The sequence below is a fragment of the Phragmites australis genome, chromosome 8 (assembly GCF_958298935.1).
Source record: "Phragmites australis chromosome 8, lpPhrAust1.1, whole genome shotgun sequence".
Taxonomy (NCBI): domain Eukaryota; kingdom Viridiplantae; phylum Streptophyta; class Magnoliopsida; order Poales; family Poaceae; genus Phragmites; species Phragmites australis.
The window spans coordinates 19,913,830-19,930,997 of record NC_084928.1 but is presented as its reverse complement, the minus strand read 5'-3'; the positions used below and the strand labels follow the sequence as shown (position 1 = coordinate 19,930,997).

The window sequence follows — 17,168 nt, the reverse complement described above, 5'->3', positions numbered from 1 at the left end:
AATCTCCTATTGAAAACATGTAAAACTAGTTCATCAATCGCATAAAAGTATTTAGGGCATTAGTTAACTCAAAAGACATTACTAACCACTCATACAAACTAAACCTAGTTTTCAATGCAGTCTTCCATTCGTCTCCAAGTTTTATTCTAATCTGGTGGTATCCACTTCGCAAGTCAATTTTAGTGAAAATTATAGAACCACTCAACTCATCAAGCATATCATATAACTTAGAGATAGAGTGACGATATCTTATAATAATATTATTGATGGCTCTACAATCAACACACATACGTCAACTACCATCTTTCTTAGGAACCAAAAGAATGGGAACAGCACAAGAGCTAAGACTTTCTCGAACATACCCGCGGTCCAAAAGGTCTTAGACTTGTCGCTGAATTCCTTAGTCTCTTCCGGATTGGTCCTATATGAAACACAGTTTGGCAAAGTTTCTCTCAGAATCAAATCAATTTGATGCTCAATCCCTCAAATAGGTGGTAATCCTGAGGGTATCTCTGCTGAAAATACATCCACAAACTTCTGCAAAAGGTTAACAACAGCAAGAGACAAAGAGCTAGATTTATTTTCGAGTGAAACTATGGCCTCTTTGCATATCAAAGCATAGCATGGTAGCTCATTAGTATAAATTTCAGCAAAATCAGATTTAGTAGCAAGCATAACACACCATTTCAGTCTAATTCCATTGAACTTAAAAGTTGTTGTTACTTTCTCCTTTTTGGGTGGAAAACCCTTTTCCGTTACTTGCTAATTTTTAGATTCATTCTCAAACTCTTTTCTCTTATTTTCAACTATCTCTTATTCACATTTCACAATTTTAGTAGGGGTTAAAGGTAGAAAAATTATTTTCTTTCTTTTATGCATAATGATGGGTAATGTTGGCCTGATCTTCTGATAGGTACGATAAGTCGGTGGGTGGAGAACTCGATATTGATGATCCAAAGGCTTTGACCCGAACAGATCGTCTCCCTTGCAATCACTATACCACAGCTCCGTTGGTTATCAACCGTGTCGCGCGGTTGACCTCGCCAAGAAGGCTCAATCCCTGCTAGCGTACCGAGAACACAAGCAAGAACGTAGAAGATGCAATCTGAAATATTGCGAATTGAATTCAAGCACTCGAAGTCGGGGTTCCATAAACACTTGCGGCGGCCTAGTCGGTCCGGAACAAGAGCAAAAATCTCACAACTGTGTGTAGATCAATATCTAAGCAAAACCCAACCCTAATTAGGTCGACGGCTACTGTATATAAAAGACTAGGGTCGGCCAAGGACCTCTGGACGCGTCCCTAATGGACTCCAACACGTTACACGGCCCAACGGCCCAAAATATGGTGGCGCAGCACCTTGATAGATTCTGGATGTCCACTTGTTTCGACGATTCCTGTTTACTCAGAAAGAATTTGGATATGGGACCATCCCGTTGGAAAGCTTATCTCCTTAGCTTTCCAACCAGGTGTAGAACGTAAAAAACGGAGTCCGTATGCGTCCTGGGCAACGATTTTAGTGCAGACTGGTCCTGGACTCCGAAACGGACTCGAATTTAATTGGACCTCCACCTTGGCTTGGGCGCCCTTGCTGTTCTTCTCCCATGTTCCTAAGTAACAATACATCACAATTATTCAGTAGCATCCCATCCTTATCAAAATATAAAGGAACACTAAGGAACGAGCTCACCTCATGATTTAGTTGACGTGCACGAGCTCGTGTCAATGGATCTATTGTTGGAGGAATACTCGGTGTGTGTGTATCCGAAAGAGTGATGTCCTCATCATCCTCCCCCTCTTGAATTGGAGTCATCCTCGACGCAATGTCATCTTCTTATCCCAAGTAAGGCTTTAAATCTGAAATGTTAAATGTGGGACTAACCCCATAAGCTACAGGCAACTCAAGCTTATATGCATTATCATTGATCTTTTCCATAATTTTAAAAGGACCATCAGCTCGAGGCAGCAATTTAGACTTTCTCAAATCAGGAAACCTATTTTTCCGCAAATGTAACCACACAAGATCACCAATTTCAAAAGTAATATGTTTCCGACCTTGGCTACCATAAGTTCTATACTTCTCATTCATCTTTTCAATATTTTCTTTAGTCAACTCTTGCATTTTTAGAATCAAATCACCACGTGTCTTAGCATCAAAATTCAATTTCTCGGATGTTGGTAAAGGAAGTAAATCAATAGGGGCACGGGGGTTAAAACCATACACTACCTGAAACGGACTTACCTTGGTGGTGGAGTGAACTGATCTGTTGTAAGCGAACTCAATATGGGGTAGACACTCTTCCCACATCCTCAAATTTTTCTTCAAAACAGCCCGTAACATGGTGGATAATGTGCGGTTCACAACCTCCGTTTGTCCGTCGGTTTGAGGGTGACATGTCGTCGAAAACAGCAGCTTTGTCCCAAGTTTATTCCAAAGTGACCTCCAAAAGTGGCTCAAAAATTTAGCATCACGATCCGAAACAATGGTGTTAGGCACTCCATGCAAGTGAATGATTTCCCTGAAAAACAAATCAGCTATGTGTGTAGCATCATCGCTCTTGTGACAAGGTATAAAATATGCCATTTTTGAAAAACGATCCACAACGACAAATATACTATCCCTCCCCCTCTTGGTCCTAGGCAATCCTAAAACAAAATCCATAGAAATATCCTCCCAAGGCACACTAGGAACAGGAAGAGGCATATAAAGTTCATGTGGGTTAAAGCGAGACTTAGCTTTATTGCAAGTAGTGCAGCGTGCCACGTAGTGCTCGACGTCGCGCCTCATCTTAGGCCAAAAGAAGTGAGCAGCCAATACATCCTCGGTCTTCTTCACTCCAAAATGTCCCATCAAACCACCTCCATGCGCTTCCTGCAAGAACAATAGGCGAATAGAGCTAGCTGAGATGCATAGCCTGTTAGTACGGTATAGTAATCCATCATTCAGCACATATTTATTCCAAGTTCTTCCTTCGTTACAATGTTCAAAAGCATCTTTAAAGTCCAAATCAGTAGCATATAATCCTTTAATTGTTTCTAAACCAAAAATCTTATGATCGAGTTGGGACAACATGGTATAACGTCTAGATAACGCATCTGCAATGACATTGTCTTTACCTTTCTTGTGTTTAAGGATATAAGGAAAAGACTCTATAAATTCAACCCATTTAGCATGACGTTTGTTCAGTTTAGCTTGGTTTCTAATATGTTTCAAAGCTTCATGATCAGAATGAATAATAAACTCCTTGGGCCAAAGATAATGTTGCCATGTTTCTAAAACTCGCACTAAAGCATACAACTCCTTATCATAAGTCGAATAATTAAGAGATGTCCCATTCAATTTCTCACTAAAATAAGCAACGGGTTTACCTCCTTGTAGTAGCACTCCTCCAATTCCAATGCCGCTAGCATCACATTCTAACTCAAAAGTCTTACCAAAGTTTGGAAGTTGGAGTAGAGGTGCATGCGTAAGCTTATCTTTTAGCGTATTAAAAGCTTGTTCTTGTGCTAGCCCCCATTGGAACGGAACGCCCTTCTTTGTCAACTCATTGAGTGGGATAGCAATGGTGCTGAAATCTCTCACAAAACGCCGATAGAATCCTGCAAGGCCATGAAAGCTTCTCACCTGTGTGATAGTCCCAGGGGTCGGCCAGCTCTTGATGGCTTCAATTTTAGCTTCATCCACTTCAATTATCTGTGGAGTAACAACATAGCCAAGAAAAGCAACTCTATTCGTGCAAAAGGTGCACTTGTCAAGGTTAGCAAACAAACGTGCCTCTCTCAAAGCAGTAAAAACAGCACGTAGATGATCAATGTGTTCTTCATGTGACTTGCTATAGATCAAAATATCATCAAAGTACACCACCACAAATCTTCCTATGAAAGCACGTAAAACCTCATTCATCAATCTCATGAAAGTGCTAGGTGCATTAGTTAAACCAAAAGGCATCACTAACCACTCATATAGACCGAACTTAGTTTTGAAAGCAGTTTTCCATTCATCTCCCAATTTCATTCTTATTTGGTGGTAACCACTACGCAAGTCAATCTTCGTGAAAATAATAGAACCACTCAACTCATCAAGCATGTCGTCTAGCCTAGGAATAGGGTGATGATACCTTATTGTGATATTATTAATGGCTCTACAATCAACACACATGCGCCATGTACCATCTTTCTTAGGAACCAAAAGAACAGGAATAGCACAAGGACTAAGGCTCTCTCGTACGTACCCACGGTCCAAAAGGTCTTGGACTTGTCACTGAATTTCCTTAGTTTCCTCCGGATTGGTCCTATATGCAGCGCGGTTTAGCAAAGTCGCTCCCGGGATCAAATCTATTTGGTGCTCTATCCCTCTCAATGGTGGCAGCCCCGGGGGTATCTCAGCTAGAAAGACATCCTTATACTCCTGCAAAAGGTTAGTGATAGCAGCAGGCAAAGAGCTAGGTATATCATCAATTGAAAATAAAACATCTTTGCATACGAAAGCATAGCACAAAATATCATTATCTTGAATTTCAGCAATGTCAGATTTAGTAGTAAGCATAACACCACCCTTTAACTTAATGCCTTCGGACCTAGGTGTGTTCTTCTCTTTCTTAGGTGGAAAAACAGATTGAGCTACTTGCTGATTTTCAGATTCCAAAACACGTTCTTTCTTTTCTTTTTCAGTTAAAGCTTTATCACATTGCACAATTTCAGCAGGTGTCAAAGGAAGCAAAGAGATTTTCTTTCCCTTGTGCATGAGAGAGTATTTATTACTTCTACCATGTTGTGTAGCATCGGTATCAAATTCCCAAGGATGGCCTAACAAAAGTGAACATGCTTGCATAGGCACTACATCAAAATCAGCATAATCATGGTAAGAACCAATAGAAAAATGTATTCTCGCAGATTGTGTTACTTTAACCTTACCGCTGTTATTGAACCACTGAATGTAGTATGGATGAGGATGTGCACGTGTTGGCAAGGAAAGATTCTTCACAAGATCGGAGCTCAAGAGGTTGTTGCAACTCCCGCCATCAATTATGGTACGAACACGTACATCTTTGACAATGAGGAATGTCTGGAACAGATTATGGCGTTGTAGCTGCTCCGCTTGCCCCATTTGAGAACTCAACACTCGCTTCACAATGAAGGTGCGTGCTGCATAACTCTTCGTGGCGGTGGTACCACTAATCTCCTCCCCCTCACTATCCATGTCATGATCGGCTGCAAGATTAGCTTCAAATGCATATTCTTCCTCGACATCACTATGACTAACATATCCACCATCTGCTGTTGCGGAGTATGCTCGCTGTCTTGGGCAATCCTTCATGACGTGGCCAATACCTTGGCAGCGACGGCACACAATGCCCGTTGTACGACCCGTGGTAGCTGCACCTGAAGAAGAGCGTGGCATTGGATCCTGCGAAACAGTAGATTTACTCACCTCACGTGATGGTTGTGGTGCTCCTGCTGAACGTGCCCGAGTGTTGGAGGAGGGGGCAGTAGATCGTGTAGATGTAGAAGGGAATGTTGTTGCTTGTCCCGGTGGTACTCGTGAAGTAGATGTACTCCCAAAATTATTCCGCCATTTCTGCACCTGTTGTCGACCCTGCAGTTCTTTTTCTGCCAAGATAGCAAAATGGAACAACCTATTGGTAGTATTGTAATCTTTATAATCAACAAGGTCCTGAATTTCACGTCTCAACCTGGAGTAAAAACAAATCATGGTATTCTCATCATCCTCTTGTATACTACAACGAAGCATAGCAATTTGAAGCTCTTGATAGTAATCATGCACAGATTTAGAACCTTGATTTAAGCGTTGCAATTTCTTTTTCAATTCACGTGTATAATCAGGAGGAACAAATCTATTGCGCATGGCACGCTTTAGTCTAGGCCATGATTCAGGTTCTAAGCCACTAGAAACTAGACCATTCCACCAAATAATAGCATAATTCGTGAACTCACAAGTGGCTAGTCTAACTCTATGCATTTCAGGAACCATATGAGAACTATACTTTTGATCAATCGTCATTTCCCAATTCAAATAAGCACCAGCATCATATGCACCATCAAAAGGAGGCATTGAAAACTTAATCTTAGAATAAGGATCATCGCGACCGTTGCGATTAACATTATTACCTCCATTACCTTGACGATGTTGTTGTTGGCCACGACGTAATTGTTCAGCATGAGGACGTTGCTCAGCACGCGCATCTTGCCCAACAAAAACCTCACCATCTTCTTGGTCACCATCATTAGTATCATCATCATCATCATGTGAATGGTCATCATCCTGTGGTGGCTGTTGCAACTCAAGGTCGTTGACTCGCGTGACGAGGTTAGCAATGCTTGTTCTAATGTCCGTCAATAGCCTAGTATGATCCTGCAAGGCTTTGTTGAGTTCTTCCTTGGACACACAATCCTTAAAATATGACGGAGAGCCATCACCTGACATGGTTAGTAGAAAACAAAGGACAACAAATATTATCCCTATCAACTACTAGGTTGTGGAAGGTGGAATCACACACACTCAAGCGTCTTACCACGCTCTTACAAATGTTCTTACCAACGCAGCAAGGAGGAACAACCGGTGATGAGTCTGGAAGCGTGGGATGATTGCAAGAGTGAACCTGTTCGGATCAAAGGAGGTGGAGCTTGGAAGGCACAATATGGTAGCAAGGATTAGCAATAACTGTAATCAGAAGAGCAAAGCTAAATAAGTGTCCATAGTATGAATCACAGTTGCTGGTCTATCTCATGTCCCTAGTCCTAGCACAACAGCTGAAACAAAGCTAAAAAAGGATGATCAGAGAAAGACACAGCAAATAGCACAATGATCTGGGTGTTCTCTATATGCTCCTCTTTTTTGTCTTTTAGCACTAGTAGGAATCACGAAATTTGTTTTTTTTTGTATTTTTCTGATATTTTTTTTCTGAACTAGGAGCACACAAGCAACAACCACAGAAATTTTCAGCTCAAACGGATGCAAGATGTGGCCTATAGAAAATCAAGCACGTTCTCTGAAAAGCGTGCGGAAACTTCACGGCTCGAAAACTCAATCTTCCGAGCTGAATTTGGGAAAAAAATTTCGGCAGAACCCGGCAAAGCCGGGGAGCAACGGATGTAACTTTTTCTGTAGATGTTCGTAAAATTTTTTTTGTCTGATTCCGAGTCCGTATGAGAATGTTATGGCTATTTTATTGAACCCCTGTCGAGTTAGGGGTTTTTTTTTCAAGCAACTCTTGCAGAAATTGACCTCTTTAAGGTATTGCAAGCAATAGGATCGCGAGATGAATAAGGATGGCAGCGGTGGCAGGGCAATTGATACAAGGCGGCTTGCGACCTATCTAGGGTTGGCGTGGTGGAAAGTAACACAAGGCGGCTCGCGGTGGCAAATCGAGTAATGTGGTGGCTCGACTTGTTGGTGGGGATGGTGGCGATGGGATAGCGGCGTGATCAAAACAGCACGGAGCGTTGACTAAAAACCAAGAACACGACTCTAAAACCAGCAACAAGACTCGACCACGGACACAAACTCAACAACGCGCAACTGAAAACAAAAATTGCAAAGGCACAAAGGGTTCTAGGGCAGCGGAAATTGACGGAATTTTTTTGGCTTTTTCTGGACTCTAGGTAATGAAAAACAGACTAATCTAAAGAGGAAAACGAAATTACCTAACGGGCAACCTGAAAATCTGATACCAGTTGATGAGTAATGTTGGCCTGATCTTTCGATAGGTTGCGATAAGTCGGTGGATGGAGAACTCGACGTTGATGATCCAAAAGCTTCGACCCGAACAGATCGTCTCCCTTGCAATCACTACACCACAGCTCCGATGGTTATCAACCGTGTCGCGCGGTTGACCTCGCCAAGAAGGCTCAATCCTTGCTAGCGTACCGAGAACACAAGCAAGAACGTAAAAGATGCAATCTGAAATATTGCGAATTGAATTCAAGTACTCGAAGTCGGGGTTCCACAAACACTTGCGGCGGCCTAGTCGGTCCGGAACAAGAGCGAAAATCTCACAACTGTGTGTAGATCAATATCTAAGCAAAACCCAACCCTAATTAGGGTGGCGGCTACTGTATATAAAAGATTAGGGTCGGCCAAGGACCCCTGGACGTGTCCCTAATGGACTCCAACACGTTACACGGCCCAACGGCCCAAAAGATGGTGGCGCAGCACCCTGACAGATTCTGAACGTCGCTTTGTTTCGACGATTCTTATTGACTCAGAAAGAATTTGGACATGGGACCAGTTCCGTTGGAAAGCTTATCTCCTTAGCTTTCCAACCATGTGTAGAACGTCGAAAACGGAGTCCGTATGCGTCCTGGGCGACGATTTTAGTGCAGACTGGTCCTGGACTCCGAAACGGACTCGAACTGGATTGGACCTCCACCTTGGCTTGGGCGCCCTTGCTGTTCTTCTCCCATGTTCCTAAGTAACAATACATCATAATTATTCAGTAGCATCCCATCCTCATAAAAATATAAAGGAACACTAAGGAACGAGCTCACCTCATGATTTAGTTGACGTGCACGAGCTCGTGTCAATGGACCTATTGTTGGAGGAATACTCGGTGTGTGTGTATCCGAAAGAGTGATGTCCTCATCATTACCTATCACTTATTCATTCATAAATTACGGGTTGTAATATGACCCGTCACTTATGACTGGCTCAGAGAGACTCGTCACCTATACCAGGTCATAAGTGACGGGTCGTAACATGACCTATCACTTACGACTGTTGCAGGGAGACTCGTCACTTAAAACCAGGATATAAGTGATATGTCGTAATATGATCCATCACTTATGATTGGTGCAGAGAGACCCGTCACTTATGACCAGGTCATAAGTGACGAGTGTAGTTATGATCCGTCACCAATGTGAGAGAAGTGACGGGTAATATTATGACCTGTCACTTGTGACATGTTTTCAGTGATGGGTCAGTATCTGGTCCCGACCTGAGACTACGTAAGTGACGGGTTGTATAATGATCTGTCACTAAATTGTGTTTATTTTCACGTAGTATTTATCCATAATAACTTATCCCAGATTTGGTCTAGAATTTAAGTCGGGCCAAATCTATATTTAGCTATCATCTTGCTTGTATGGTTTTATGTTTCCTGGCTATATATGATATAAGTTTCGGCTTGCGTTGCAATATTATCGAAATTATTTTGTTAGCTATATGGATTCCACGTGCTGGCTTACTTGTGTGGTTAAGGGATTGATATGTGGCTGGGGTGCTAGCTCAGAAAGAATACCCCGCTTGTTAGGAAAGTTACTGAAGAATTAAGCTGCTATATATTTTTTTCAAGGAACGATTGGCACCTTCCACTCACAAGACATCATCTTTCTTTGATCAGACCGATAAACAAGTATCCGCATGTTCCAAACTAACATTCCACCCTGGACAGGAAGATGACTCGCAAAAGCCGAAGGGCCATGGTCAGCTTAACCGGCCAATGCTGCGGAGAACATGCATCTTTCGTAACGTTCACGTACGTTACAAGACCAAGATGCCGCGCGCGCGACATCCAAGAATTCCTCCTCATCACAGGGATACATGTTATCATATACAGCTAGCCCAAATCATTGGCCAAGCACATGGGGTATTATTCCCTTGATTTATATCTATAATCGCTCAATTATATATAACCGGCAACGGATAATTGCTTGCCTCTCCCCTGATCAATGTAGATACAAGCCATGTTACGGTCAACTCGAACATGAACTGGCCTTGATCACCGCCGTTTATCTTCGTTTCTTTGTATATTGACCAGCTCTCGTTTGCAGCCAAGCGTCAATGCCTCAATTCAGTATTGTTTATGGATGCGATTATGTTGAGATGGAAGTTAGCACATGTCCGTGCATGTACGCAAAAACAGGTTGTCACGATACAGCGTACGCAACACCACGTAGCCAGCAGCCCGGCACCTCTATAAATACGGGAGTTGCCAGGACATGTCCATCCATCCACACTCCAGCCTTGATCACACTTTACTAGTAGCAAAATATTCTTGCTTGAGACACGCACTTAGAACAAAATTGGGGCAGTAATTGTGTTTATGGTCGATCGTTCCATGGCGGTCAAGTCTTTTTTAGTGCTGTTGCTGCCTGTGGCCCTCGTGCTGCTCGCAGGCAGCAGGCCGGCAGCGGCTCAGCTGGAGGAAGGCTACTACAGCAAGACATGCCCGAACGTCGAGACGATCGTCCGCGAGGAGATGGAGAAGATCATCTTCGCTGCGCCCAGCCTCGCCGGCCCGCTCCTCAGGCTTCATTTCCACGACTGCTTCGTGAGGGTGAGTCGCGCTGTTTTCCGTGGCATTACGAACTTATTAGCGTATGTACTTTCTTTAATAATATGTACAGTGAGATTTCCGTTGTAATTACGTAATACTAGAACAAACATGTCAATGAAACGCATATTGCAGGGTTGTGACGCGTCTGTGCTGCTCAATTCCACCGAGGGCAACATGGCAGAGAGGGACGCCAAGCCGAACAAGAGCCTCCGGGGCTTCAGTTCCGTGGAGAGGGTGAAGGCCAAGCTCGAGGCCGCCTGCCCCAACACTGTCTCCTGCGCTGACGTCCTCACCCTCATGGCCCGCGACGCCGTCGTGCTGGCCAAGGGCCCATTCTGGTCTGTCACGCTGGGGAGGCGAGACGGCAGGGTGTCCAGCGCCACAGAGGCGGCCGACCAGCTGCCCCCGTCCTACGGAGACATCCCGCTGCTAACCAAGATTTTTGCCACCAAGGGCCTCGACCTCAAGGACCTCGTAGTTCTCTCGGGCGCGCACACTCTCGGCACGGCGCACTGCCCGTCTTATGCCAACCGGCTCTACAACTTCAGCGGCGCTTACCACGCCGACCCATCCCTCGATAGCGAGTACGCCGACAGGCTCAGGATGCGCTGCAAGAGCGTCGACGACAAGGCCATGCTGTCCGAGATGGACCCTGGCAGCTACAAGACCTTCGACACCAGCTACTACCGCCACGTCTCCAAGCGGAGGGGGCTCTTCCAGTCTGACGCCGCTCTGCTCACCGACGCCACCACCAAGGAGTATGTCCAGCGCATCGCCACCGGCAAGTTCGATGACGAGTTCTTCGGGGACTTCAGCGAGTCCATGATCAAGATGGGAAACGTCGGTGTGCTCACCCGGGTTGAGGGGGAGATCAGGAAGAAATGCTACATTGTCAACTAGACTAGCTACTAGCCAAAGCTTATCTTGATTCCAAATTGTAACTGCATGAAATGCTAGGGCGCATGACTATCTGTTTCAATCATTGTTTTGCGTTAAGTATTGTTTTTTGTTGTAAATTCATTCTTCTCACTATCTGTTTTAATCATTGTTTTGCGGTTAGTATTGTTTTTTTTTAATTCATTCTTCTCCGTACAAACAGATTTAGTGGTGTTTGTCGACAAACTAATGGTAAACAAGGCCACTCAGTATTTATTCCCTCCATTCAACAATACAAGGCGTATTTTGTTTTGGCTCGATCTTCAAAGTTAGACTTTGAATATTATTTTTTTATAAATTATATAGTTAATAGCTAAAAACTAATATAATATGAAAGTGTTTTGAAATATGAATCTATTTGTATAATTTTTATACACTAAATATAATTTAACTAATTATTGGTTAAAATATATAAAGTTTGACTTTTTCAAAACAAAATACGTCTTATATTCTTGAACATAGGTCAATATTTCATAGACACCGGCAGAACCAGTTCACATATTTATAGGGCAGGTCTATATATGAACACACTGTTTATTTGCCAAGCACTAATAAGCGTGCACGTGGAACACTTGTGTAATTAAAAATATTGCAAAGAGAGCATGCATATTAAATTAGTAACATTGCAATGAGAGTTAAAATTTTAAGCAAACTATGGTGTAGAAGTTTACGGTCATCTATTATATTATTTAAGCAAACTATGATATAAAGTTTATGGTAACCTATTATATTATTTAAGCAAAATGTAATGTAGAAGTTTACGATCATCTATTATAATTGTACATAATTTAAGTCAAATAACCAATATGATTATGCATTTTTTAGTAAGTTAACATATACTTAGATGATTTTAAAATTTGTAAAGAAGATAAACGGTATAATAGTCATGAGCAATAAAGTACAGGATAATATTTTAATTATCATGTAGTTTGATTATTTATTTGCCTTTTAACATGCTTGCATAATACAACAATAATGTAATAATGAATCAAAATGTGTGCACTTCAAAGTGCAGAGGCTGAAAATTTGTTTTTCCATTATCTAAAAAACTATAAGAACACATTGTTTCATATACTAAATACGGGAAATTCGTTTTTCTTGACATCCGTGCTACCAACACACTAGCCTCTGCTGACTCGCACGCGTGGAGCCGGCCTCCCTACTAATCTTGCCGCCGCCCCAGCCTTCCTCTAACTGGGTGCCATAGACCATAGTGAATCCTAGGCTATAACCCAACAAGCACGTTGGATCCTCACCAAAATAAAAAAAGACGATGGCAGAAAAGCATGCGGTTTATATAGTATTGGTGTACACAAACTAGATGGATCTAACAAAGAATAGAAATGGTACTTTTACATTAGTGTAGGAAAACTCAAATAAATATATACTTTGGTATATACGAGTTGAATGTCCGTACGTTACAACGGAAACTAAATATTTGCACATGATAACATTGTTAACTCCTGTAATAACTCGCCTGGTATGATGTGGCACCATAAATAAACAACATAATTCTCATCGGCAAAGTTGAAATACGTAAATTGCAATCCTGACTGCTCAGGCCCATCCTTGTCGCCCAAGCTTCCCTATCGCCGTGACTGCACAACCCACAATGTAGAGAATGATTATACATTATCTTTTTTAGATGAAAACAATATTTCTTCAACAAAATATCGAACCCATCTCCACAACTCCCTCCTAAGTCCTAATCCGCCATTTTCCAAACTTAGTATCATTTGATCAGCCAACTAGGCAGCCACTGCAACAGATTCAAACGTAGAACACAACTTTTAAATTCTTACGGATAAGATGAAAATGTGAGTTCAAAATTTTAGACATCTGCAAAGCACAGATTAACAAAACACCACCCATTTAGATCCTTGTATAAACATAGTGAAATATGATGATACAATATAGAGGTAACTGATTCACAACCTCCGACGGTCCGAAGGTCCACAAGACCAAAAACCTCTAGCAGACGACTTAGGCCGGAGGGGCCAATCCTTCCCCCGCCTCGGAGCTATGAGGGCTTTCAGGCCTCCGACCTTATGGCAGAGACCTTATTTTGGCAAAGGTACGTCTATGATCACCTAACAATAGTTTTCCTAGCTAGTATGTAGTCTAGCTGTTGTAAGTCTCTACAACAGATAGCTGCCAGGTAGAACCAGTAGAGCTCAAGTTATATCTTTGTCTCCACAGTAGATAGTAAAGCTTAAGTCATATTTCTATTTATAATAGACAGCGAAACTTAAGTTATATCTTAATTTAGTAGGAACAGTAGAGCTCAAGTTATATCTCTATCTCCATAGTAGATAGTAAAGCTTAAGTCATATTTCTGTTCACAATAGACAATGAAACTTAAGTTATATCCTAGTTTGGTAGAAACAGTAGAGCTCAAGTTATATCTCTGTTAGCACAGTAGATAGTAAAGCTTAAGCCATATGCCGATTCACAATAGACAACAAAACTTAAGTTACATCTTTATTTAGTAGAAACAGTAGAGCTCAAGTTATATCTCTGTCGCCACAGTAGATAGTAAAACTTAAGTCATATGCCTATTCACAATAGACAACGAAACTTAAGTTATATCTTAGTTTGGTAGAAACAGTAGAGCTCAAGTTATATATCTGTCTCCACAGTAGATAGTAAAGCTTGAGTCACATTCCTATTCATAGACAACGAAACTTAAGTTGTATCTTAGTTTGGTAGAAACAGTAGCACGCAAGCTATATCTCTGTTTCCACAATAGATAGTAAAGCTTAAGTTATATCCTTGTTCAAAGAATAGGTAGTAAGACTTAGTTTAAATTATGACTTCGCTTAAATAGTAAACAACAATGAAAGCCTACACACATACAAACACAGCATGCCTAGGTCACATGGAAGGCATTGTATAGCCTCAGTAGTGTATATGCCATGCATCGGAGGGACATCATCGGTAGTGGAGATGCGATGCACCCGAGGAACATCCTCGGTGGTGGACACGCCCATGCACCACAGGCATAGCATGCCTAGGTCACTTGGAAGGCATCAAGCCTAGGTCACCTGAAAGACATTGCATAGCTTTGGTAGGCAGTGGAGTATACACACCTACAGGCATAGCATGCTGAGATCACTGGTAGGCATATTATGCTTAGGTCACCTGGAAGGCATATTATGCTTAGGTCACCTGGAAGACATTGCATAGTCTCGGTAGTGTAGATGCCACACACCAGAGGGACATCCTTGGTAGCGGAGATGTGACACACCAGAGGAACATCCTCGATGGCGGACACGCCCACGCACCTTAGGCATAGCATGCCTAGGTCACCTGGAAGACATTGCATAGCCTTGGTAGGCAGTGGAGCCTACACACATGTAGGCGCAATATGCCTAGATCACATGGAAGACATATTATGCCTACGTCACCTGAAAGGCATTGCATAGCCTCGCTAGTGTGGATGCCACGCACCAGAGGGACATCCTCGGTAGCATGGGTCGCCTAGAAGGCAACAAGAATTCAGCTTTGCTTAGACCCAACTTGACAACATACCCCTAGAGAATCACACCCACCGGCCACTAGTGGCCGCAGGATGCGAGGGGGCCATGAAAGGGAGACAATCAAAGCATGGTGTGACAAAAAATATAAGGCAAAAGGTGAAGTTGGTATAGTATAGTTTCATCTATACATATTCATATATCATACATAAAGAACATACGAAATATTAAGTAAAAGTTCACTCTGCGTGGCATGAAAGATGGTACAGACTCCTCTACTCCCCACTCCCTCGCCACGGCTAAAGGCCGAGGGGGTCGCAGACCACCTCCCCCAGCCCAGTCATCGGCTTTGCCTCCAGCAAGCGCTGCGGGGCTCCAGAGGGCTCTGCATCCGGAGCCTAGCGGTGGACAAGGGTCTAAGGGGTCGTGGACTGCCTCCCCCAGCCCAGCAATTGGCTTCGCCTCTGGCAATCACCACGGGGCTCTAGAGGGCCTTGCCTTTGGAGCCTGGCTACGGCTAAGGGCTGACGGGGTTGTGGACCGCCTCGCCCAGTCCAGCCATCAGCTTCAACTCCAGTAAGCGTTGTGGGCCTTCGAAGGACACTGCCTCCAGAACCTGGTCGCGACTAAGGGTCGAGGGGGTCGTGGACCGCCTGCCCCAGTCCAGCCATCGGCTTCAACTTCAGCAAACTGTCGTGAGGCTCCGGAGGGCCCTGCTTCCGGAGCTTGACCATGACTAAGGACCATGGGGGTCACGGAGCGTCTCCCCTGGCCCAACCATCGACTTTACCTTCGGCAAGCACCGCGGGGCTCCGGAGGGTCCTGCCTCTAGAGCCTGGCCGCGACTAAGGGCCGAGGGGGTCATAGATCACCTCCCCCAGCCCAACCATCGGCTTCACCTCTATCAAACCAATGTGGGGCTCCGAAGGGCTTTGCCTCGGGAGCTTGGCTATGGTTAAGAGCCGAGGTGGTTGCAGACTGCCTCCCTCGGTCCAGCCATTGGCTTCACCTCCAGTAAACCACCGCGAGGCTCCAAAGGGCCCTGCCTCTAGAGCCTGACCACAGCTAAGGGCCAAGGGGGTCGCGGTGCACCTCCCCTAGCCTAGCCAATGGCTTCACCTCCGGCAAGCGCCACGGGGGCCCTACCTCTGGAGCCTGGCCACGGTTAAGGGCCGAGGTCATGGAGCTCCTCTCCCGGCATAGCCATCGGCTTCACCTCTGGCAAACCACCGCGGGGGTCCGGATGGCCTTGCCTCCAGAAACTGGCCACGGTTAAGGGCCGACGGGATCGCAGAGTGCCTCCCCAAGCCTAGCCATCATTTTGACCTCTGGCAAACTGTCGTGGGACTCTGAATTGCTTTGCCTCTGGATCCTGGCAGCTAAGAGCCGAGGGGGTCACAGAGCGCATCCCTTGGCCCAACCATCGGCTTCACCTCTGGCAAACTACCACGGGGCTTCGGAGGGCATCGCCTCCGAAGCCTGACCTAGGCTAAGGGCCATGGGGGTCGTAGAGAACCTCCCTTAGCCTAGCTAGTGGCTTCAGCTTTGGCAAACCTCCACGGGGCTTTGGATGACCCTATCTCTGGAGCCTAGCTATGGCTAAGGGCTGAGGAAGTTATGGAGCGCCTCCCCTGGCCCAGCCATTGGCTTCACCTCCAGCAAACCGGTGCGGGGCTCTCGATAGCCCTACTTTTGGAGCCTGGCCATGACTTTGGGCTATGGGGGTCGCGGAACACCTCCCCTGGTCTAGCCATCAGCTTTACCTCTGGAAAACTGCCGTGGGACTCCAGATGGCCTTGCCTCCAAAGCTTGACCATGTTTAAGGGCCAAGGGGGTCATGGAGCGCCTTCCTTGGCCCAGCCATCGGCTTCACCTTCGGTAAATCACCGCGGGGCTCCGGAGGGCCCTACTTTCGGAGCCTAAGCACGGCTAAAGGTCGTGGGAGTCGCGGAGTACCTCCCCGGGCCCAACTATCAGCTTCACCTTTGGCAACCACCGTGAGGCTCTAAAGGGGCTTGCCCCTGGAGCTTGACCGTGGCTAAGGGCCAAGAGGGTCACAGATCGCCTCCCCTAGCCTAGCCATCGGCTTCACCTACCTTAACTCCTTTGATGCACTGTCGTGAGGCTCTAGGTGACACCGCCTCTGGAGCCCGTCTGCTGAGCTCCGGGTGGATTGCTTTGAGTCAAAAAACTAGAACAAATGTGGAGAGGAGTCTGAACCAACATCGGAAAAAACAAATGGTATATCATGCTAAAAGCGCACAAAGACATGTCTGGCCACATATTTGGAGAATCACTGTACATTTTGATCAGAGAAAAAACAATAAACGGTTCCAAGGATAAATTGTATTAACAAAAACTTGCACATCCAAAGAACACTTACAAAGAGGAGCACTGACATATAGGAAACAAATCCTAAGGGAGCAAACCAGAGGGAGAAAGAGTACAAGGTGAAAAAAG

The 17,168-nt window shown here is 44.5% G+C and overlaps 1 protein-coding gene across 1 annotated transcript; it reads left to right on the top strand.

Moving 5' to 3' along the window:
* Window positions 1-9,976: 9,976 nt before the first annotated feature.
* On the top strand, window positions 9,977-11,355 carry LOC133925875 (peroxidase 1-like). The gene is made up of 2 exons (XM_062371618.1): window positions 9,977-10,296; window positions 10,429-11,355. Exons 1-2 carry the CDS (start codon window positions 10,063-10,065, stop codon window positions 11,194-11,196), a joined length of 1,002 nt encoding a protein of 333 aa, XP_062227602.1. The 5' UTR covers window positions 9,977-10,062; the 3' UTR covers window positions 11,197-11,355.
* Window positions 11,356-17,168: the final 5,813 nt, after the last annotated feature.

Excerpts from the sequence above, each read along its gene's own strand:
- LOC133925875 (XM_062371618.1), top strand. The coding sequence starts at position 10,063 with ATGGTCGATCGTTCCATGGCGGTCAAGTCTTTTTTAGTGCTGTTGCTG. Across the intron at positions 10,297-10,428 it reads TCCACGACTGCTTCGTGAGG|GGTTGTGACGCGTCTGTGCT; the intron begins GTGAGTCGCGCT and ends CGCATATTGCAG.